Genomic DNA, 23742 nt, shown 5'->3' with positions numbered 1-23742 from the left:
CCTCACAGCACTTGGCCTTGACAGCACAAGGTCCTGGACCACGTTTATATGTCTTCATAAGTTAACAGATGTAAAGTATTTTCACATACGGCCCTTAAAGCTTCTGTTAAAATGCTCCACAGCACTTGGTTTAATCTGGCTTTATGCAGAGAAATGTGTGATGTTAAACTGAACCATCAGCTGATGGAAATGTTTATTATTAAACTCCTCGCCTTCATCTGTTGGAAGTTTAACAGGTACACGTCCCTCACTCATCCTCAAAAGCAGATGCAACAGATGCTCCTGCCTTGGTTTGAAGACACCTGCATGCATACTTAGAAAATCCATCTGTACATGTCAGTAAGTATCTCACATTATCATTATCTGCACAATATTCACCCATATCAGCCAAATCAGCCTCAAACTGTTTGTCGATTCCACTAATCAAAACTTAATTTCTGGGAAAAAGTCTTCTTGCTGGTTTATGAAGTGTGTAAGTATCCTCCCTCTTTAAACAATGTTTCACCTCCAGTAGTGACAACATTACACCTGCTTATTCCCCTGCAGCATTGAGAGGGTTATTCACACTGCCCAAACCCACCGAGTGAGCAGGGTCATGATATAATTTATGTCATGTGTTTTCCACGATCGCTATGAGACACAAGTGGTCAGACTGTGAGTGTTAACACATCTTATTTCATCCCCATCACACAAAAATACTCAGCAGTGCACGCCTGTTTTATGCTTCCCACATCAACAGTTTCTCCTCATGTGCAACAGACTTGCTGTGATCCAGGGAATTGTGCACCACATCATCAGTTGCGTTACGCAGAACAAAGTGCACTTTATTCAGCTTGAGCCTGGAAGCTGATAAAGAGGATTCACTAATGTGTCGTTAATTCAAACTGGAAATGTGAGGCTGGAAACCTGTTTCAGAAATCTTCTGGACCGTACCATGAATCTCATTTGTTTCACTGTTTAAAATAGGGAAGGTGTGTTTAGATGATGCTTGCTGGTTGTAACAACCAGTATCCCCTGACACCACACCCTGAACCCACTGCTCCACTCCTCCCCTGCAGCCGAGCACAAACCACACTGAGCACACACTGCTACTAAGAATCAACATGAACACGACAGAATTAACCAGCACTGTTAAAAGAACAATTATCGAGGGCACACATTTGCTGGCTGTCTTAACTTGTTATCAGCTCCCAACACACATTATCGGCACATTTCCACACATGAGCGTTGTGAACACTGAGTGTTTTATGTCACAAAACACAAACAAGCTAATTTTTCACAGTTTCAAAGATTCACTGGATAAATTTACATCTGAGATAAAAACATGTTTTATTGAAAAACTGCACATCCATGTTGTTTTCTGGAAGACAGTTTCAGAGTGACTTCCCAACAACCTGCAGACAACATTGTGCTTTTGTTTCTGTGTCAGATACAAAAAGATGAACCTTATACACACCTGATTAATATTTATGGGACCTGCTGGTAATGATGCTGTGGTTTGTCATTTTGTTAACAACATACACCCTGTTTCTGTCTGTCATCACTATAGCTGCATGTGTACAATGTGGATATTGATGTTATGTAACAACGAGGCGTCTTTAAGGGACGGTGATGTCACCGATGACATCTGAAGTCTCGCTGATTCAGAAAGTGTTTCGAGTGTTGGTGCGAGTTACGAACAGTTTCAGCTGTGACACAGAGGAGTTTGTTTTCATGGAGCCTGCTAAAAGGAGAAGGGTTTCCTCCTGTGTGGCAACACTTTGAGCTGATCTTTCTCAGTAAAATATTACACATAATGTTCATGTCAATAATGCAATGTGTTACTGCTAAAATACTCACAAGCTTTTGTTTTTTTGAATTCCGAGGTGAAGTGTTTGTTTTGTACCAAGCAACTGGGGCACAACAACAACAACAACAACAACAACACCTGATCTATGGGTATCATCTAGGCAGAGGTGCATAGATCCAAACCTTTACAGGCCTGCTGTGGGACACTCTCCTCAGTACCATGTGAAAGGGTTTTCCAGAGTCGGGGAGATTATTACCAAAAAGAGAAACAAGCTCATTCCAAGCACAATGGGAGAAAAACAGAATTAATTTCTTTATAAAAATGAATAATGTCACCATCACCTCAGTATTCAGGAGCACACTCTCTGTCCCATCATTTGAAAACACTGCAACAGTTTTAACATCAACATCTCACATCCTCTTGGATTTATCTAAACAAACTGTAATCAGACTGATGAGTTCGTTAATAATTGTGCGCTGTTCACAGTGTTGTTAGTTTTGGTCTAAAATATTCTGACTTGAGCTGTTTGCACGGTAGAATTTATTGGCATGTTGCACCTGTTGCTGCTGGTGCTTTGACATTTCAGCAGTCATATCAGTGTAACATACATTGTGTTAATTCAGCATGAGTTCAGAAATACACGAAAACAGCTTAAAACAAAAATGCTGGCGTCCAGGAAAGCAGTCCAAAGAAATCAAAGTTCCAGCAGCAGGAGCCCAAAACTCAAACTGAGAAGCTGGGTCAACCATGAGTCCAGTTTAGGGGGCCCACCCTCAGGCCATAGTTTCCACGTGAAGAGTGGCATCTGCAACTGAGCAGATCCAGACGCCAGACGCGTGGAAGACGGCGGTGGCGACTGAGCAAACGAGGGCCTGGGCGACGATTCTCGGGCACCGGGCGTACTGGTGGAGGCTTAGTGGGTGCAGAACCAGACGATGGTGTGGTAACCACAGCCGACGAGACTGGACCAGATGGCAACGTAGCAGCCGCAGGCGATGGAGCAAATGGTGGAGCAGGTGGTGGATGAACGGGCTCACCAGAGCCGCCAGCGGAGACGAGGAGGTGCCGGAGCAGTTCTCCTGAACCCCCAGCGGAGTCGAATGCAGAGCCAGCAGCCGCAGAAAAGTCCGGCTGAGGCGAAGCTAACAGTAGCTGCACAGGGCACGTACAGTGCTAACAGTCTGTCTGAGCTTTGTCAGAAAGATGCAGTCCTCAGCTGACTGAATGAGCTCACCAGAGCTTTCAGCAGAGGATGGCAGCAAGTGAACAGGGCTGGGCTAGAGAGGGACCTGGAAACAGAGCTAAAGCCTGAACAAGTAATAGAGCTAGAAACTGAACTAGAAACTGAACAAGAGACTGAACTAGAGACTGAACTGGTGATAAAACAGGAAACTGAGCTGATAAATGAGCTAATGGCTGAAACAAAAGTTGTAGTGGTGGTTGTGATGATGGTTGTGCTGGTGGCTGTGATGGTTGTTGAACTTGCGACTAATCAGGTAACTGACTCTTAGCTGCACTCCTCTGGGGAACAGGGATGGGTACTGGGCCTGGCCAAACACCAGCCATCCCCACCCGAGCAACAGATACGGGCGCAGGGACGAGCTGGGTTCTGCCTGTCTTTACCCTGGGAGGCCGTGTAGGTGCAGGAGCTAGCTGGACCTCTGCTGCTCCCACCCAGGGAACTGAAACGGGTGCAGGAGTCGGCAGGGTCACTGTTGCCTTCACCCGGAGAACCGGAACAGGCATTGGCAATTACTGGGTGTCCGCCATCCTCACCCAAGGAGCAGGTACGGGTGCAGGATGAATACAGCCTCAGTTAGCCTGGCAACTGAAGCAGGGACCAGCTGCTTCAGCCAACCCCACCCAAGGAACTGGTAAGGGTGCAAGGGAAAGCTGGGCCCGAGCTGCTGTTGAGACAACGCCGGTCTCTGCGATTCTTTTGGTCCTGGTAGAGATCACGCTGAGATGTTTCCATGTTTTACACAATTCTTTTATTACCCATTATTCTTACAGATGCATCTGGACATCAGCACACTGCAGTCCTATGCAGTCCTATGCTAAAGGCTGATCTAAAGAACTCCACACAACAGTTACAGTTATAACCTCTGGTCTCCTCCCCCCTACAGTAAACACCCCCACAATGGAAATACACTAGTACAGTGGCCAAGGGTGCTGACACCCTGACCCCCATCTCCTTTTAAGGTAATGCCCGTTTGCCTTTTGTCTGCTCCTCACCCTCAGTAACTCTTGCTACTGTCCTGGGGGTGGGGGTTGATTGTCCTCCTGCCCTGTACCTCAGTTCTTTGTTCCCATCCCAGGCCTTTTTTTTTAAATTTTGTATTCTTACACTCATTAACCGCAATATTATAATGTCGCAAGCAATCACAAACTATATTCTCTTTAACTTTGATGTACATTAAGGAATCTATTCTCAACACTGCCCTGGGAACAGGAACTGGAAGTGGAGAGCGGAGCTCAGGAGCAGTAACAGTCACTGGGCAAACTAGGTTAATGGTACCAAAGACAGTTTCAACTTCACACCGAGGTGTCACTCTGAATAATGTCTTTAGAGTCCACGGAAGACGCAACAGTGTTACTGTTGATCTATTTTTACTTATTTATTTATTTATTTACTTGTTTGATGGATCTTCCTTCCCCTTGTGTCGACCATTCTCACCTGCTGGTAAGCCTCAGTCCTGAACTCCTCTTCCCTGTATGGTTGAATGTGAAGGGTTTTTTTTTATTTGTTTTTTTTTTTAAGTTGCTTTCTCTGTCTGGATAATAAATCTTGGAAGCACATCTCCTCCCTCTTTTTAGTATAAAGAACCTGTGCACCTTACTGTGTTAAACACATAAATATGCATTAAAGCCACTAAAGCGTCTTATACTCCCTGTTAACACATGCCTGCTGACACATGATACACAGTAATATGTGTTTGAATACAACCTGAAACCTGTTAATGTTCTGATTTAACAGCAGATTTCTCCACATGCAGGACAGAGAAATTCCTGCCACTGTCACACAAAGAGTGGAAAATATATTTGTTTGACATTTTAATCAAACAAAGAAAGAAATAATCTGTTGGTAGATCCACTTTTTACAATGAATCATTCATCAGTAAAACTCTAACTCAATTCCAATAAAACAAATTCAACATTCATAGAAAAAAATCTAACCCTGCAGGGATCAAACATCTGATCAAACACCAAAGTTATTCTGAAGCTGTAAATGTAATGAAAAACTCCCCAAAACTACTATGAGAAAACCCTTAAAAGATTCAGTGATAGAAGAAAAATCATTTACATATAAAATCAACAGAGGTTCCTGATAAATAGACTAATAAACAGAGAATAGCTGAACAGTTTCTGTGACACAGACATAAAATTGCATAAATGCTCCATGATTTTCATTTGTATCCATCATCTTGAACACTGACTATAAATGTGTTCACTTCATTATCTTGGTTTCTTCACGTGTCTCCTTCAGTGCAAATAAAGGACTGTTAGAGTGTGTGCTGAGTGTTTGTCTGAAGCATGACAATCCTTTCCAACAAGTATTTCCAGCTGTTTGTCTCCACTCTGCACTTTAGTCTTTCTTCTTGTCATGTCCGTGTTTGTCCACCAGGTGTCTCCCTCAGCTCATTTACTCCAAATCAGAAGCATCAGATTTGTGGAGACGCTCTGCCTGCCAGACACAGCTCAGGGCAATGAAACATGTCTATCCTCCACAATATACAGGCCTGTATCATTTATTGTCTATATATACACATGTATAAATGATAGAGTGTGATCAAACATTTCATATGAAAAATTACATTAAATGTCAAACATTAAGTATTTAATTTTTGTTGCATTTTAAAAGTTCAAATCTCAAAGACATTAAGTTTACGATCATATTTGATGAAGAAAATCAACAATCTTCACATTTCAGAAACTGGAACCAGCTTTAAATGTGACTAAAATAATGATAAAACAATCAATTCTCTAATCATTGACTAACTGATGAATCACTGCAGCTCCAATATATTGTTGCATTTGACAACCCACTACAGCAACTACAGAATAAAACCACTAACCAGACTGATGACAGATTTCAAACATGCTGAATATGAAGAGTAGTATCATTTAAACTCACATGATTATCAGCCATAAGAACAAACTCAGATTTATATTGATGTAAGGTATATAAATCTAAGTTCAGTTTGAATCAGTGCAATATTATTTTCACACATCAATGGACAACTGAACTTCTCAGCTTCTAAAATGTAAAGCCTCATTTAGAAACTACACAAGTACATATAATGGTCAGGGATCAACATGAACCTGTCTTCTCTATTTGACTTTAATCAACTCTGCAGTGGCTCCAAGTCCAAATAGATCAAGACTATTACTACTAAGACCAAGTCCAGCATAGAGCGGCTGAGTGAATGTGGTCTGGACTCTGTGGAGGAGAGTCATGGTTTCAGAGACGCTGTAGAAAGACAGAATACCTGCTCTGTGATCCAGGTACACTCCTACTCTGGAGGACCGAGGACCTGAGAGGACAGTTTGGACTTTGTTGTGTCGAAATTTGTAACTGTTTGTGTCACAAAGTAATGCCCAAGATCTGTCATTGTTTCCAAATAAACATTCATTGCCCGTCCCTGTTCTCCTGACATTCTTGTATGCAACTGCTACACGAACTGCTCCACCTCTCCACTCCACCTCCCAGTAACAACGTCCAGTTAGACTCTCTCTACTCAGGACCTGAAACCATCCAGTGAATCTGTGTGGATGATCAGAATAAGATTGTTGTTGGTTGATAAATGTTACTTTTCTGTTCCCCTCAGATAATAACAGACGTCTGTGTGCTGTGTTTGGATCCAGTGTGATTTCACATGAATATTTTAAGAATCCAGCTCTGGTCTTTGGCTCTGCTGGTGACAGTAAAACATCCTCTTCAGTGACTGTCAGTGAGATGTTTGTCCATTCCTCTCTCAGAATGTCCTGTAGTTTATCTCTGGTCTCTGACACAGCTGCTGTCACATCCTCAAAGTAGCTCAGAGGACGAATATTGATGCTGGATGAGTGTGTAGACTCACTGAGTGCTGACAGTGAGGGGTAGCTGTGTAGAAACTGGTTGTGATCCTCTGTGTGTGAGAGCTGCTCCAGCTCGCCGTCTTTCCTCTTCAGCTCAGCGATCTCCTGCTCCAGCTTCTCCTGAAGCTCTTTGACTCGACTCACTTCAGTTTCCTGCTGGGATCTGACCTGCTGCTTCACATCAGAGCTTCTTTTCTGGATGAGACAGATCAGCTCAGTGAACATCTTCTCACTGTCCTCCACTGCTTTATCAGCAGAGCCATTGATGGCCTCCACCTCCTGTTGAAGCAGCTTCACATCTTTCTCTCGCTCCTGGATTCTCTGCTGGATGTTTAGTCGTCTCACCTCGAGCTCCTTCTGCTTCTCAGTCCTTTCTGCTGCAGCTGGGACTGTTTCATGGCCTTTATGTTCATCAATTGTGCAGAGATAACAGATACTCTGCTGATCAGTACGACAGAAAATCTTCATCACCTCATCATGACGAGAGCAGATGTTCTCCTGGAGCTTCTTGGAGGGGGCCACCAGCTTGTGTTTCTTTAATGGAGCTGCATCATAGTGAGGTTGGAGGTGTTTCTCACAGTAAGAGGCCAGACAGAATAAACAAGACTTGATGACTTTCAGCTTCCTCCCAGTGCAGACATCACAGGCCACATCTTCAGGTCCAGCATAGCAGTGATCAGCTGGAGCAGCTTGGAGTCCAGTCTTCTTCAGCTGCTCCACTAAAGCTGCTAACATGGTGTTTTTCTCCAGGACAGGCCTCGGTGTGAAAGTCTTCCTGCACTGAGGGCAGCTGTGGATTCCCTTCCTGTCCTCTTCATCCCAGAAACTTTTAATACAGTTCCTGCAGTAGCTGTGTCCACAGGTTGTAGCCACCGGATCCTTCAGTAGATCCAAACAGATGGAACAAGAGAAGGTTTCTCGGTCCAGCTGAACTCCTTTCTGTGCCATTTCTCCTCTCAGTGTCAGTGACTGTGTGAGTTTCTCTTCCTTATAACTGAAACTAGTCTGAGCTCTGATCTCAACATCATGTTTCTGCAGTGAATGGAGCCTGTCAGCTCTTACATGTCACCACATGTTGGTTACACCCATCTTCAAAGTGCAGATCTGAAGGGGAGGGAACGAGGAAACACGTGGACAGAGAGGAGGTGCTGTGTTTAAGAGCAGGAAGAAGAGGGAGGGTCATCAGGCTGTGCTTCACTCCAGGAAGAGGAGCAGTTTGAGAGCGATACTGTGTGTTTAACCCTTTTTATTTACTGGTCACCTCAACCTTTAAGCTTGTTAACACTTTCTTCTATATAAATAAACTTCAGTGTAGAAATGTCAGAGTTCTCACTGAAGTTAACAAACAGTCCTTCAGTTTTAGTCAATGCAGGAGGATAATGATCCTAAACATACAGATAAGGCAGCCACTGACATGATGCTTATGTTGCATTTAAGTTTATGTTCATTTCAATTGTTTCTCTCCTTCAAACACCATCAAAGGTGAGAGGGTGCAGCAGGTGTAGTAGTTGGTATATGAGACAGTAAACAAATTAAAATGTTTTCAAACACATTCATCTCCACAAAAATGTGATTAATGTTTGACAGGAATAAAACGAAACTCTGATCCTTCTTTAAAAGTATTTTTCTGTTATTACGGTCGAGTTGATCACACAAAATCGTCTTGAGCAGGGACGTGGCTAAATACAGTTATGTGAGAACGAGTCAATATTAAGGTCTCCACTGACTGACTGCAGCTTTGTGATCTGGAGATACTGGATATTAGAACTTGGTGGTTTGTAACAGCAGCCCACTAGTACAGGTTTCACAGGAGGAAGCTGGACCTGTAACCACAGAACTTCCAGTTGGATCAACAGTCACAGCAAGAATCAGCATCTGCACATTTATCATCAAGAGCAGCAGGGGGCGCTGTTACACACAGAGGCAGGTTCTCTCCCAAATGTGTCCTGAACAAGAGCCAAGGTTATTATCGTTAACTAAAACTAACGAAATAACGAAAACTAGAAGTGAAAAAACATTTTCGTTAACAGAAATAAAAATTAAAACAAAAAAAGGAAAACTAACTAAAACTGTAATGAGTGTTCACAAAACTAACTAAAATTAACTGAATTTATAGCAAAAATGTGTTTAGTTTTCGTTGATGTGTGCGTGTCATACAATAGTCAAGGGTAAAAAAGAAGTTTAGTTTCCAGGTTTTTTCTTGCTGTGTCTCATTATGCCAGCAGGTGGCAGTACGTTAGTCGAGTCGTCTGTGTCGCTGCTCCGTCCACGCGCAGAATCATGTCAGGAAAAGTCTGGAGAAAGCGCCAGAGTCCAATTTGGGATTACTTCGCTGCATGGACTCCATTGATTCTTTTAAGAAACAGCTGAAGACATTTTTATTTAGAAAAGCATTTGATTAATTTCTTCTTATGCTGTTTTTATAGTTTTATTGTTTTACATTGTTTTATTTACTGTTATATTGTTTTTATATTCCCATTTCCTGTGTTGTAAAGCACTTTGTGATTTTTATCTGTGAAAAGCGCTATATAAATAAATTTTACTTACTTACTTACTTGTGTGGTGTAATCTATATTGATATACATGCATGCGCCACTAGGTGGCAGTACTTAGCCACTAAACAGGAAATGTGTGGTATGTAAACAGGCGAGAGTACGCTAAAATAAAAGATGGTTGTTGCTCCACGTTAACGCTTGAGCGGTAGTTTATTCAAGAGCCCAACACAACATGGTGTCAGAAGTGCACTCGCTCTAAGCGGTGAACTGAGAAAACTGAATAGAAAGTCAGCTTGGCGATCGGCTAGCGACAAACATGACGGAGCAAGCAGCGGCTCTGCCGGCGGCAGCAGCGACACCTGGCCCGGTTATGGCAGCTCCACCAGCGGCTACTTTCACCATCAAGCCACCGGAACCGTTTGACTTCGCAAAGCCCCAGGAGTGGGAGAAGTGGATCAGACGTTTCGAGCGTTTTAGAATGGCAAGTAATCTGAACAGCTCAACAGATGCTAACCAAGTGAACACATTAGTTTACTGCATGGGAGACGAGGCTGACAACGTGCTAAGGGGACTTGACCTAACAGACGGGCAGCGCCAGCAGTACAATGCAGTCAGAAACGCATTTGATAGACATTTTGTCCCCAGAAAGAATGTGATCTATGAAAGAGCAAAGTTTAATAAGCGAGTACAACAGCCAGCAGAAACAGTTGACTCCTTCATAACAGCTCTATATGCTCTCGCTGAAAACTGTGAATATGGTGAACTTCACGATGAACTTTTGAGGGATAGGCTTGTTGTGGGTCTTAAAGATTTATCACTGTCAGAGAGAATGCAGCTCGACAAAGATTTGACCCTAGCTAAAGCTATCACAATGGCGAGACAATCTGAGGAAATAAAAAGACAGCAAACTGACCTAAGAGGTGAAAGCAGCACTGGCAAAACAGCCATGGATGCCGTGCATGTCAGAAAATCACAGCCAAATAAATTCAGAAGCAGAGGCCAAAAGCAGTTCAAGCCACAAAAACCACAAATACCAAAACAAGAGAATAAAACATGTTCTAAATGTGGGAAAGCACCGATGCACCCAGCAGCACAGTGCCCGGCCAAAAATGCAGAATGCCACAACTGTGGGAAACGTGGACACTACGGGAGAGTTTGTAGGTCTACAACTGTGCATGAGGTGGCAGATAGTGCAGATGGACTTTTCCTAGGTGAACTGGATTCAGGAGAAGACCCGTGGCTTGCTAACATCTGCGTGAGAGGCAAAAGCATGACATTTAAATTAGACTCGGGGGCAGATGTCACAGCTATCTCAGAGGAGACATTCAAAGACATTAAGCAGCCAAATGAACATTTGCAAAAAGCTGAAAAGCCACTGTATGGACCAGGAGGTGCAGCACTGAGCGTACTTGGGACTACGAATGAGGACATTTCCTACAGTGACAGGAGCACTACAGAGACAATCTATGTGGTCAGAAATCTGCGTGTAGCTCTCTTAAGCAGGACAGCTTCTGTGAGACTGAAACTAATTGCCCGAATGGACAATGTTGACCTTGAGACAGTGAAGAAAGCGTACCCGAAACTATGTGATGGGCTCGGGCTTGTTCAAAAACCATACACGATTAAGCTGAAGCCCGACACTAAACCTTATTCACTGAAAGTGCCAAGGCGTGTTCCACTGCCACTACTGGGCAAAGTCAAAACAGAGCTGGAGAGGATGGAACAGTTGGGAGTAATCAGTCGTGTGGAAGAGCCCACAGACTGGTGTTGCGGCATGGTCGTAGCCCCTAAAAAGGACAAAGAGAATGTCCGCATCTGTGTGGACATGACACCATTAAATGAGTCAGTGTGTCGTGAAAGATATATCCTCCCCTCTGTAGACCAAACACTAGGCATGCTCACAGGTGCGCAGTATTTCTCCAAGCTCGATGCTAACATGGGCTTTTGGTAAATACCGCTGTCCAAAGAATCTGCTCTCCTCACCACATTTATTACGCCATTTGGTAGATACCATTTCAATCGTTTGCCATTTGGTATTTCCAGTGCACCAGAGCATTTCCAAAACATGATGGTGACGGAAGTGACAGCCGGCCTCGCGGGAGTCGTGTGCCACATGGACGACATCCTGGTCTGGGGATCCACGAAAGAGGAGCACGACATGAGACTCCACGCTGTCCTCGACCGTGCAGAGAAGGCGGGCGTCACCCTGAACATGTCAAAATCTGAGTTTGGCAAAAGAGCAGTGAAATTCTTAGGATTCATTGTGTCATCAGAAGGTATGAGTCCTGACCCTGACAAAACCAGTGCGGTGCAGAAAATGAAAGAGCCAAGCACCGTGAGTGAGCTTCGGAGCTTCTTAGGAATGGTGAATCAGCTGGGGAAATTCATCACAAACCTCTCCGAAAAAGACAAACCACTGAGAGACTTGCTTTCAACTAAAAACATGTGGTACTGGGGGCACGAGCAACAAAACGCATTTAGCAGTTTAAAAGAAGAACTGTCATCCGCTCCAGTACTGCAGCTTTACGACCCAAACAAACCCCAAAAGATCTCAGCAGATGCCTCTTCATACGGGTTGGGGGCCGTTTTGCTACAGAAAGACAGTGACGTGTGGTCACCAGTCGCGTATGCCTCACGATCATTGACACCCACAGAGCAGCGCTATGCTCAGCTGGAAAAAGAAGCGCTGGCGCTCACCTGGGCCTGTGAAAGATTCAGTGACTTTATTCTAGGGCTACACTTTGAGCTTGAGACTGACCATAAGCCACTCGTGAGCCTACTTGGAGGGCAGGCCTTGGATTTGCTTCCACCGCGGATACAGAGATTCCGCATGCGCCTAATGAGGTATTCTTACACTATAAGGCACATTCCAGGCAAAAGCCTCACCACAGCCGACACGCTGTCACGGTTACCGCTGACACACAGTGTGATGCCCAGAGACAATGATCTTATGGAGGACACCGATATTTACGTTGACGCAGTGCTGGAGGGCCTTCCTACTAGCAGCAAATACCTTGCAGATCTCCGTGAACAGCTACAGTCTGACAGCGTCTGTTCCCGAGTCATGAAGTTCTGTGCAGAGGGCTGGCCTGACAGGAACCAGCTGCAGGGAGTAGTAAAACACTACTGGTTGGAAAGAGCAGTTTTGAGCGTTCACAATGGACTACTACTGCGAGGCACAAGGTTGGTCATACCTGCAAACATGCGAAATGCAGTTTTGGACAAAATACACGAGGGTCACCAAGGGGTTGTGAAGTGTCGAGAACGTGCCCGACAAGCAGTGTGGTGGCCAGGCTTAAGTAATCAGATCAGTGAACTTGTCCTTAAGTGCAGGCTGTGCATACAGGAGAGAGTTAATGTGAGGGAACCTCTTATGCCCACACGTTTACCTGAGAGGCCGTGGCAGAATTTAGGAGCTGATTTGTTCACACTAAAAGACAAAAACTATCTGTTGGTAGTAGATTATTTCTCGAGATATGTCGAGATTGCTCAACTCAGCCCAACTCGTTCAGCCAATGTGATTGTGCATTTAAAGTCAATATTTGCACGCCATGGGATACCTGAAACATTGATTACCGATAATGGCCCACAATTTGCATGTCAAGAAATGAAAGACTTTGCAAAGGACTACTGTTTTGAGCATGTCACCAGTAGTCCCAGGTACCCGCAGAGCAATGGCGAGGCGGAGAGAGGCGTCCAGACCATCAAAACTCTCCTCAAAAAAGCCAGTGATCCATACAAGGCATTGCTGGCATACAGAACAACAGCACTGGCGAATGGCTACAGCCCGGCTCAACTTCTCATGGGGCGCAGGCTTCGTACTACTTTACCAATGCTTCCTGAAACCTTAGAGCCATGTCTGCCTGATTTTCAGCAGATTTGTCATTCTGAAAGAGAGAAAAGGCTGAGACAAACCGAATGTTTTAACAAAAGACATAGAACAAGAGAACTGGATAAATTGTTGCCAGGGCAACCTGTCTGGATCACGGATGCAGAAGCACAAGGCACAGTGACATCAGTCCACCTGACTCCACGATCGTACATCATCAGTGGACCCCAAGGGACGATCAGAAGGAACCGCAGTCATCTTGTGCCAATCCCACAAACAGAGACTCAAACCAAAGCAAAACAGATCCAGTCCACCCCTATAGAGACTGTTTCTGAGCCAAGCGCACCCCATACACCAGGTGTGGTTAGAACCCGGTCTGGTAGGGAAGTGATTAAACCAAAAAGACTTGATCTGTGAAGCTAATTGTTTGGAAAGGAAAAGTTGTATTTTGAAATGCTAAGTTTTGTTTTTGAGAATAGCATGTTCGAAAGGGAAAACGGTTTGACATGTGTTTCAAGAGAAAAGTAAGTGTTTATGAAAATACCGAGTTTATGTTTCCTGAAATGCTGGGGTATGTCTGTATTGAAAAAAAATATTATGCAGTTATGTTTTGTTTGAAGAGCAAAAGAATGTACCAGCCTAACTTCAGTAAGGGGGATGTGGTGTAATCTATATTGATATACATGCATGCGCCACTAGGCGGCAGTACTTAGCTACTAAACAGGAAATGTGTGGTATGTAAACAGGCGAGAGTACGCTAAAATAAAAGATGGTTGTTGCTCCACGTTAACGCTTGAGCGGGAGTTTATTCAAGAGCCCAACACAACACTTTGAATATGACTGTGTTTTGGATAAAGCAAGTGTCTTGTAGTGGAACGAGACAAATTATGAGGGACATTTCTAAAGGGAAAAAAATCCCACAAACCTTAAAGTGCACTTGAAAAGCTCACACAAGAAGGCTAACCTAGCTTACCTGGAGAAGGTAAGGGAGCACGCCCAACCCTCATCCCCAGAAACAGAAGCTAACACCAGGGAAGGCAGCGTGATGCATCCCGAGACAACAGGACTGGGATATCTACATAACTGTGTGAGTCAATTGCCTTTACACCCGGTGCTGCAAGAGTTAATAGTCTCATTGGGGCCAAGATATACATTTTATAGTTGCCTGGTATCAATGGTTGTTCATCTGCCTTTATTTATTTATTTAAAGAACCCATAGGTGGGAATGTGAGTTGTCTGTCTCTGCATGTTAACACTGCGACAGACAGGCGACCTGTCCAGGGTATGGTAGCTGGAATAGCAACATACCTAAGGATAAGCAGAAGAGAATGACTGATATGGTGAAACTGGGATTTTGTTACACTTTATCGCAAACACAACTAAAACTATAACTGAAACTAATCAAAACTAAACTGAAACTAAGGATTTTCAAAAAAATAAAAACTAAACTAGCAAAAAATTGGTAAAAACTAATTAAAACTAATATAAAATTGAAAATCTGAAGTCAAAATGAAATAAAAATAATAACTAAAGAAAATTGCAAAACTATTAAAACCCTGACAAGAGCTGAGCAGCTTTTTCTGTGAGTCAAAGTATTTCTAACAAAATACAGCAGATCACAGAGCCTGTGTCAGCTCAGCTATCAGAATCAAACAGTGAAGCTGACCTGTGTAAGTCAGCAGGTCAGACAGTATGTTAATGAGGGGAAATCTACAAAGCAGTGATGAACTTTTCATAAACCACATTTAATACAAATCTTTGATACGTCCATAAGTCTGCACAGTCTGAAACCTCCTCACATTTCAGCCCTTATTTCTCATTATATTGTAATCAACAGTTATTTATGGTTCAATGAGTTTTGCTTGGAGTTTGCAGCTTCTGAGAGCATTATTTACATCACTGAAGTATTTATGATTCCCCTGGTATGAAAGAATCAGCTTTCCTGACCTACTGTCAGGGTCCTGGGTCTGAGCGACCCAGGGACCCTGAGCAGTTTTGGACTTATATCATAATATATGTATTTTGTATTGCTGTCCCTCATTCTCCCTACATATGTGTCTGTGTGTGTGTGTATGTGGGTGTGGCCCTGGCAGGTGATTGGCCACACCTGAAGACCTTGTCACACCTGCAGCTGATCAGGCCTCGTCGGAGGAGCTACTTGAGAGTGTGGTGGAGCTCTCTCCGACGCGGGATCATTGCGTGAGACTTCCCGTCAGTTCTTCAGCTGATATGTTTGTGAGTGTGAGCTAACCCGATGTAATTGAGGGTGCTAACTACTGCCTCTATTTTCCCAGAAGGATTACTGGACGAGAGGGCAGCAGGCACTATACACGGGCACGAGGGAGTGGACACACGGAGCACAAACACTGGGAGAAGACACGGAGTGGAAGTCGGGGGACACACGGGGATTTATTGTTGTTATTTCCATCACTGTAAATAAACGCACTGTTTATACACAGAGCACCGCGCCTGGGTCCTCCTCATTCCCTACACCTACAGTTTGATGCTTCATTTCATGTTAGTCTCAAATTCTTGAAAAGAAGTTCAGTTTCCTTCTTTTAAGATTTCCAGACTGAACTTCACCACAACAATTAAAGTGTCTACCAATGAGAGTTCAGGATACTGTGATTGATCTACCACCCGGTAATAAATACATCATAAATACCACTGCAGCCAAGAAGAGTGCCTGACGAGCCCAGTTGTAAGTAATCTGTTAAGACTCGACTGTACACTGTGTTTGTGTTTTCCTCCGAAACAATAAGTTCAGTTGGAGCAGCCTTTCAACGCCTCTCTCTGTTTCTCGCTAGCAAAGTTGACCCAGACAACAAAGTAAAGCTAGTTTTAGGCTACGAGCCCGACACGAACCCGACGTATTAGCCCGAGGTCCCTTTACTACGGTTCGGAGCCGCGGACCTTCAGTAGGAGTAATAAATCACATTCATGTAGTTGTAAACAGCATGATAATATCTTAAGTAATCCAAAGTATTCAGAATACGTTACTCTCATTGAGTAACGTAACGGAATACGTTACAAAATACATTTTGGGGCATGTATTCTGTAATCTGTAGTGGAATAAATTTTAAAACCTTCCCAACACTGTGGTCCGGGTGAGTGCAGGTTTTTTCATAGAGCCAGTGGTTCCACCTCTGGGCTGAGTCATCGCATTACAGCCTGCAGTCCACACCTGTTGGCAATTAAGCTGCCAATACTTAAGACCAGCATCACCAGATCTTCAACTAACCTCTGTTAGTGTAGGCCGACACAGCTCTTGTGATCTTGTTCACAGTGATATTATCTGCTCACCTTGTGTTTCTCTGCTTGTAGTCATCCACCTGATCCCGATGCTCAAACTCTGACAATACTCACCTTCATTTGAAGGCCAGTTTTCTCTGCAGCTCTTCCTCCACAGCTCCTGCTAACTTCTCCTCCCTACCACGGATCACCACCGGCTGGAACCATCACCGCCTCACTTACCCCTCTCATGCCAGTCCTCCACCTACAATAAGTAACACAGTTCATGTCCATATTTGGTCTTTCCTGACCTGCAGAAAAACACCTTCTGTACTTTATCTCCTCTCGTTACAGTGACTCAAAAAACTCCTGGTTTCGTTCCCCCAGCCTGACTTCCCTTTTCCCCATGTCACAGAATTCATATGTATATAGTTTCCTAGTACTTCATGTTTATTGTACAGTTCACGTTTGCTAAACTACTTCTTAGAATCTCACGTACATCATGGTTCACAGTTCATAGTCACATCATAGCTGTAATTCTCTGTTTGTAAATAACGTCTTGTTATCATGTTTACCAGTCACTCTGTTTGTTTCTGCAATTGAGTCCGTTTGTCTGGTTTGGCCTCTGCTGTGACACAGTGACGGTGATGAGGCTGAATACTGGGCTGTTCTGTCACATGGTGCAAGCAGAATCATCTGCAGCTCAAAGTAACAAAGACCAAAGTGATGATGGGTGAGAGGCAGAAGGATTTGGGGAAAAATACACTATTTGCATCTAACTTAGAGGAGCAAGGAACATAAAGGGAATTCCTTTTCTTAAGTATCAGGTCATTTCAAATGCTACATTTCTATCACCTCAACAAACATCAGCAAACACACAAACTGTTTGTGTGCAGTTTGCATCGTCCCACAGCTAAAGGTCCAGCTGCAAGGTGCCGTCTCCACACACCTACTATTATTTATTTCTAATTTTAAAGTTGCACATTAAAACTCTGACACTTTAAACTGCATATGTTTAAACGTTACTGGTTACTCCCTGTATTCAGCTCTGACGCTCACCCACAGACTGAAAAGGAGACGAGGAAATGACTTTAGTTTGTCGACAGATCAGAGTGGAAACTGTTTTATTGGTTGAACAGAAGTTCTTGGTGATAAATAGCCTGTAAATGCTGCTCCTGCTTCTCCTGCATAAAGTTCCAGCATTGCTACATTTCAAACACCCACGCTCTGCTCCCATTTTCCCACACATATACTGGGAAACTGTGGGAACCATCTGTACATTTTCATACTTGATCCCAGATATAAAGTGGAGGTGACACACAACAAATAAACACAATAAATAAACAAAACAAATAAATGGATCTGGCTGTATGGGTACTTAATGATCAAGCTGGCAGTAATGTTGTGGTGTTTAGTAGACAGGAGGGTGGGGAGTGTAAGAGGAAATGACACACAGGACTTGGTTTGAGGTAGATTCATACCCAGGCCCTGCAGTGAGGACTATAACCTTCACTACATTGGTCATCTGCTCAGCCAGGTTAACTATAACAACACTGTAAATTCAGTCTGACAGTGAGTTAGTGAGAGTTAGTTACAGTGAGTCAAACCCACTCCCTCCTCCAACTATGACGGCCTAGACAGAGACTTTATGCAAGCTTCTTTGAAGTTGGCAGACAGTGAAGGTGAAGGTGAGCATAACTGAGTTCTAGCGACTCGTTCTTTAATAACTGGTAAATTTCAATGAAGTCCAAAACAACTCTCAAACCACCAGGAAGGAGACAACAGAAGTATTTATTTTTACCTTCATTGTAATTTCATCCTTTGCCTAAGCTGGTGAGAGGTTGTTGTTGTTGTTGCTTTCAATTTGTAAGATTCCTGCATGAAATGATTTGATCAAATTTTTTTAATTTTATATTTTTAATTTTATTTTTATATTCTATGTTGATTTCTAAACAAATTAATTATTATGCCTCTTTATTCCTAAGAAAACAGTCAGCTTTGAGATGTGGTGCTTTTTTATGTTTTAGATAGCAGAGTGCAGAAAGTAGACAGCAGGGTGATAAGAGTGTGAGGGGAAATGACACAGGAAATGATCTGAGGCAGAATCAGACCCAGGCCCTGCAGTGACGACTCTAGTTTTATTCATCTGTTAAGCTGGTGAGAGGTTGTTGTTGCTGTTGTTGCTTATAAATTCAGTTTGTAAGATTTCTGCATGGGATGATTTGATCAGATATCTTTAGTTTTATATCAACTCTACGATTTATTTTGAGTATTTAATATTAAATAATTTCAGAATACAACAAGTGATGGTGATTTCTAAATAAATAAATAAATAAATATTCGTGTTTATTCCTTAAGCCAAACACAATATTCAGATGAGGATAAAATGTCAGGAACATTTTATAACCTGGAGGAAAAAAAATCAATATGCTTCATGTGTTCCTCTCAGAGGTTGAACCAGCTGTCGTCAGGTTTTCAAAGTCAAATTTGGTCTGAAACTCTTTTCATTCACACCTACGGCATCAGGGAAACTTCACAGTACTGATCTACATCACTGTGTGATGGATGCATCTAAATAAGTTGAAGGAAGTGATAAAAAGGAAACAACTCATTCAGTAACTTCAGTTTTCTGATGATCTGACAGAGTGAAGAGTCAGACGCTGTTCTTCTGAAGTTTAACAACTTTTCTGCATCAGGATCAAAGTCAGAATGAAAATCCTCCATTTTCACTTCTTCTGTTTCTTGTCAGGTGAGGACTGATGATCTTAATGTTGCTCTTTAATTTTAATTTTAACTAAAAACATACTCAACTTTATAAAACACCTTATTAAATACATATATTTACTAGAGCTGGATGTTTCGAGACCAGTCTTGATCTCAAGACCACTTTTACGTGGTCTTGGTCTCGGATCCCTCGGTCTTGTCTCAGTCTCGCTGTCTCAGATCTACATAGTGGTCGGGAGATTTGGAGTCAACAGTATCCATGACACACAACATAACGTTCGATAATGTGTCATCCGCAAAAGCATCAGCTCTAAGAGCCGTGCTTAGAGAGTGCTCAGAAGAGTCGACTCCCATTGAGCGAGAGCCGGCTCCTCACTTAATTTCCTTTCGCTGCTCAGCTCTCACACAGTGGCTCAGCTATGCTCCAATCCCTCTATATTGTGGCCAATCACATGCGAGGATATAGGATAATATCATTGTGTGAAAAACAGAGAGGGTGAGAGACGCGACAGTCGAGAGGAGCGTGCGTCTGTCCTCTCAGTAAGTGAGTGAGACAGTAGACAGCGGTGAGGAGGGCTGTGCGAAAGCAAAAACACATAAAAATGCCGTAAACCCGTAAACGAAGCAGCATCTGGCTGCAGTTTAAAGACTTTTTTGTCTCAGTCTGTCTTGGTCTCGATACACTCTGGTCTTGGTCTTGGTTTAGGCGATCTTGACTACAAGTCAAGTCTTGACTACATGCACTAAATAATGTTGTGATTATCTATCTTGTTTTAAATGTATTATTATTATTATTTTTCATCTGACAGGCCCAGCTGGGCTCGTCAAGGCAGAACATAATATTTGGTCTGCAGCTGAAGGATTTAATGGCACGCTTAACTGCAACTTACGTTTGTCTGGAAGCACAAAGTTCTTCTGTAAGGAAAAATGTGAGCGAGATCAAAATATCCTCATTAAAACAGATGGAAGCACAGCTCAGAGTGGCAGATTCAGCATGAAGTATAAAGATGGAGCTTCAGGAAGAGGAATTGTGTTTTTGACCTTCTCACAAATGATCAAGTCTGACTCGGGAATGTACAGGTGTGCTTTGGGAAGACACTCCAGATTCATACTCAGACTTTGAGATGAGAGTTTCAAATGGTGAGTTTTTACTAAAGGTCACTGAAATGTTTGTTTCTTTTTTTCCCCTTTTTGTCTTTGCTTCTTGATAAAAAGGAGAAATATACTTGCCCACATGTGCTATTCTACATGCTTTTAAACCATTTAAAATTACAATTCATAGTTTTATATGTGAATTATATAATGTTAAATTACTATTAAACAAATGACTGACTAAGTATTTTAGACTTTAGTTTACTTCAGCCATATTCCATATAAATCAGGTATCATACAAAAATAAAAATAGCTTCAAATACGGTCATGACAATAAAAGAATATGACTTTAAGGACTTAACAACATTACTTCAGTTATAGTACACCAACATCTCTGATACATTAGCACTAAGGGAACACTGAATGACCTGCTGGTTTTTGTCCATAAAACTACTCATCTAAGATTACCACGAAGTAAAAGATCTCTCAGCAAAATGATGCAACATTTTAGGCACTATTGCCCCGATCAAATCAGTGAGCTGGGATTTTGTATTCTAAACATGAACTACTGTTACAGCAACACACATGGACTACTGGTGCCCCACACAACAACTCAATGTCCACTATGTGAAGGAGCCAAACACATGCCTTCTCCTCTCGTTAACTGGGATAAACTGATGGCATATTTGTTTTACATCTATACTGTCCAGTCTCTCCTGGTGGACATGGCACACAGCAGCATTTTTTAATCTCATTTGAGTCATTGTGGACCTTAGCCATGTTTTTACTCTTGTGAGAGCACTGAAGCTTTTTTCAGCCTCAGTACCTGCGTTTTATCCTCAGATTAAAATTATTATTCTGTGCTTGATGTGCCTCACCTTTGACCCTGGCTCTTCCCCTCTGACTGCACTAGGACATATTGCCACCTGATAAAATAACACATTGATTCGTGCCATATAAGAAGTGAGACATGTCAATTCAGATTCTTTGTCAAATGTACACTAATGAATCAATTTACATCAGCAGCCTAACAATTGTCATGATAATAAATACTAGTTAATCTATAGCACCAAATCAACAGTCAGTCACCTGTGACCTCGTCTCTTTACCTCTGAGCTACAACATGGCAGAGCTGCCTCTGTCACCTGATAAATAACAGTGAGACATTCCAAATACATGCAGTCACGCATGTGCTTCAAACACAGTAATGAACCACCAGGTCATCATCCAATTCCACCTGTGACCTTGTATCACCATTGCTCTCTGAGCTTTGTGTTGGTTCTTCTGTCACCTGACAAATAGGACATACATGACAATAAGAATAAAATGTGGAGCTGCTTCAGTGTTTCTGTCACTATGTGCAGATCTTGACTCATCAGTAATGTTTGTAGCGTGAGTGCATTTTTAAAACAATTTGTGCAAACTGCACTACAAGGTGGAATATTTGCAAAATCATGACTACCTCATGATATATTGTCTCAAAAAATAACCCTATGAACATGTCACAGTGCCATTAGGAAGAAATTATTGTGTCACCAACATTTTAACTTTAGACAAATAATTTTAACAGCCTCTGTAAACTAATATCCTGGCTTGCTCGAGGCTGCCGTTTTCTCTGACAGTTTCAATCAAAATTAGAAATGCTACTCTGAGACTGAGATAACTAATAGTGCTGCCTGTTGTGCAGTTAGTTTCCAAAACACGTTATTCATGGTTACATACAATTTTAGACTGATGTGGGCCAAAGCCTAGCATAGCCTGTAATGTTATTATGACGGACACATTTTATGAGTTAATTTGGCTTTAAGTGACTTACAGGTTTCTTTGAAAAATACGTTCATATATCCAGGTTCTTCCTTTTTGCTGCCGTCCTCCTCTCCTCCTTGCAGGTAGTGATGTTTGATTCGTGAACGAATCATTCAATACTTGAGAATCACTTTACTGACTCGTGAATCATGATTCACAAGCGCAACTGACTCACTGACTCATCCCTGTTGCTGTTAGCAAACTAATTCCATTAATAGAAATATATCTAGCTTATAATTAAAATTGTGGGGAAAAAACAACAGTCAGTTTATTAACAAAAACATTTCTGCTCTGTACTGGAAGAAAAAACCCTGAGTAGAAGCTCACATCAAGACAATAGCTCCTCGGTTCACAGTAGCATCGCTCAGCTAGCATGCTAACAGCACATTTGAGGTACTCACCCCCTCCCTTGCTGTGCTGAATCATAGCATAAGCGAATCACTCAGGACTCACACACCCCCTCCCTCCTGGCTCACAGCTCAAACGAGTTGAACGAATCACTGACTCAATGGTCGTTTATCAATGCCCAAGTACGCGAGTACGTACTCGCGTTCTCGGCGGGTACGTACTCACCGAGAACGCGAGCACGGACTCGCGATATGTACAATTGAAACACCTGCGTACGTGATGATGTCACAGGTCCGGAGTTTTTACTGCTGTCCCCTCGTAATTTAACTGTGAGTAATATGTTAGGAAGCTTAACTTTAATCACAGCCAAACCGCTTTACTCAGGAACAAATAAAACACTGAAATAAACCAAACATTAACATTTAGAAGTGATCTACGTGACTTATATATCATTTTTAACCTCAGTAGTGAAACCTCTATTAATAAAAATAGTGTACATGTACATACGTGTACATACCTTAATAAAAACAAGCAGGTGAGATGTTAGAACGCTTTTATTCCTATTTTAGTGGACACTCAATACTATAGACAGCTGAAGTCCGCGAGCAGGGGGGGGGGTTGAAAACGATGTGCCGGGAGTCCGCTGTTGAGTTTTGGACGAAATGCATTCTGGGATATATAGCTGTCCCAAGTCCACACCGATGCATGCTCGAGAAAACGGGCGGATCGAGAACACATCCGGGACTTTTTCGCGTTCTCAGCTTGATGCGTACTTCGAATTGGAACAGTACTTGGTCTCCGACTGATGATGTATCACGAGTACACGAGAACGCAAGTACGCACAAGTACGCATATTGATAAACGCCCTGTGTGTGCCTCCCAGAGCACTCTGGCATACACACACATCCTAAGGTCATGAGAGAGGTCGTACCTTCTCTTACTGATTTATTGTATAGGAGGACACCTACTCTGTATCTGTATAAACGCCCACTGACTCACCCCCTCCCTTCCTGTTATGAATCACTCACGGACTCACCCCCTCCCTCCTGGCTCACAGCTTCTTCTTCTTCTTCTTCTTGCTTGGCAACCAATGTTAAGGCATTTTATCGCCCCCTGGCTCACAGCTCAGTGGACATTTCGATGAGAAAATATATATTTGACACATTTAAGGAAAATACAAATAAAATAAAAATTAATAAATGTTCCCTTTAGAACTTTTTTGATCTTTTTCGCTCTAAAGAAAATAGTTGTTTTCTTTTACAATCATTCCTCTTAGCAGTTGGATTTACATTAAAAGATAAACAAATTAAGTTTGAGTGAAAATATACACTTTTGCACTCTCTGGTCAA

General features: G+C 42.6%; 2 protein-coding genes and 1 long non-coding RNA gene across 4 annotated transcripts in view; 1 reads left to right on the top strand and 2 right to left on the bottom strand.

Annotated features, from left to right (window-relative positions):
- Window positions 1-5948, top strand: part of LOC112842877 (uncharacterized) — a 30898-nt gene extending 24950 nt beyond the window's left edge. Inside the window, exon 2 of the long non-coding RNA XR_003214912.1 lies at window positions 5415-5948. This is a non-coding gene — a long non-coding RNA (uncharacterized LOC112842877). The remainder of the gene's footprint in view (window positions 1-5414) is intronic.
- The window catches only part of LOC109194440 (uncharacterized), a 149648-nt gene that overhangs the window by 63188 nt on the left and 62718 nt on the right, over window positions 1-23742 (bottom strand). The window lies entirely within an intron of this gene.
- Window positions 5778-8040, bottom strand: LOC109195553 (tripartite motif-containing protein 16-like). The gene is made up of 2 exons (XM_019347767.2): window positions 6181-8040; window positions 5778-6150 (listed from the first exon to the last, which is right to left on the bottom strand). The coding sequence occupies exons 1-2, from the start codon at window positions 7814-7816 to the stop codon at window positions 6122-6124; spliced, it is 1665 nt and encodes a 554-aa protein (XP_019203312.1). The 5' UTR covers window positions 7817-8040; the 3' UTR covers window positions 5778-6121.

The sequence above is a fragment of the Oreochromis niloticus genome, linkage group LG18 (genome assembly GCF_001858045.2).
Source record: "Oreochromis niloticus isolate F11D_XX linkage group LG18, O_niloticus_UMD_NMBU, whole genome shotgun sequence".
In the NCBI taxonomy this organism is placed as follows: Eukaryota; Metazoa; Chordata; class Actinopteri; order Cichliformes; family Cichlidae; genus Oreochromis; species Oreochromis niloticus.
Note: the sequence above shows the minus strand (reverse complement) of the source record. Positions and strands in the feature narration are given on the sequence as shown.

Coding starts and splice junctions, on each gene's coding strand:
- LOC109195553 (XM_019347767.2), bottom strand. CDS start 7,816: ATGGCACAGAAAGGAGTTCAGCTGGACCGAGAAACCTTCTCTTGTTCC. Junction 6,151..6,180: donor TGCTGGACTTGGTCTTAGTA/GTAATAGTCTTG, acceptor TTGGACTTGGAG/CCACTGCAGAGTTGATTAAA.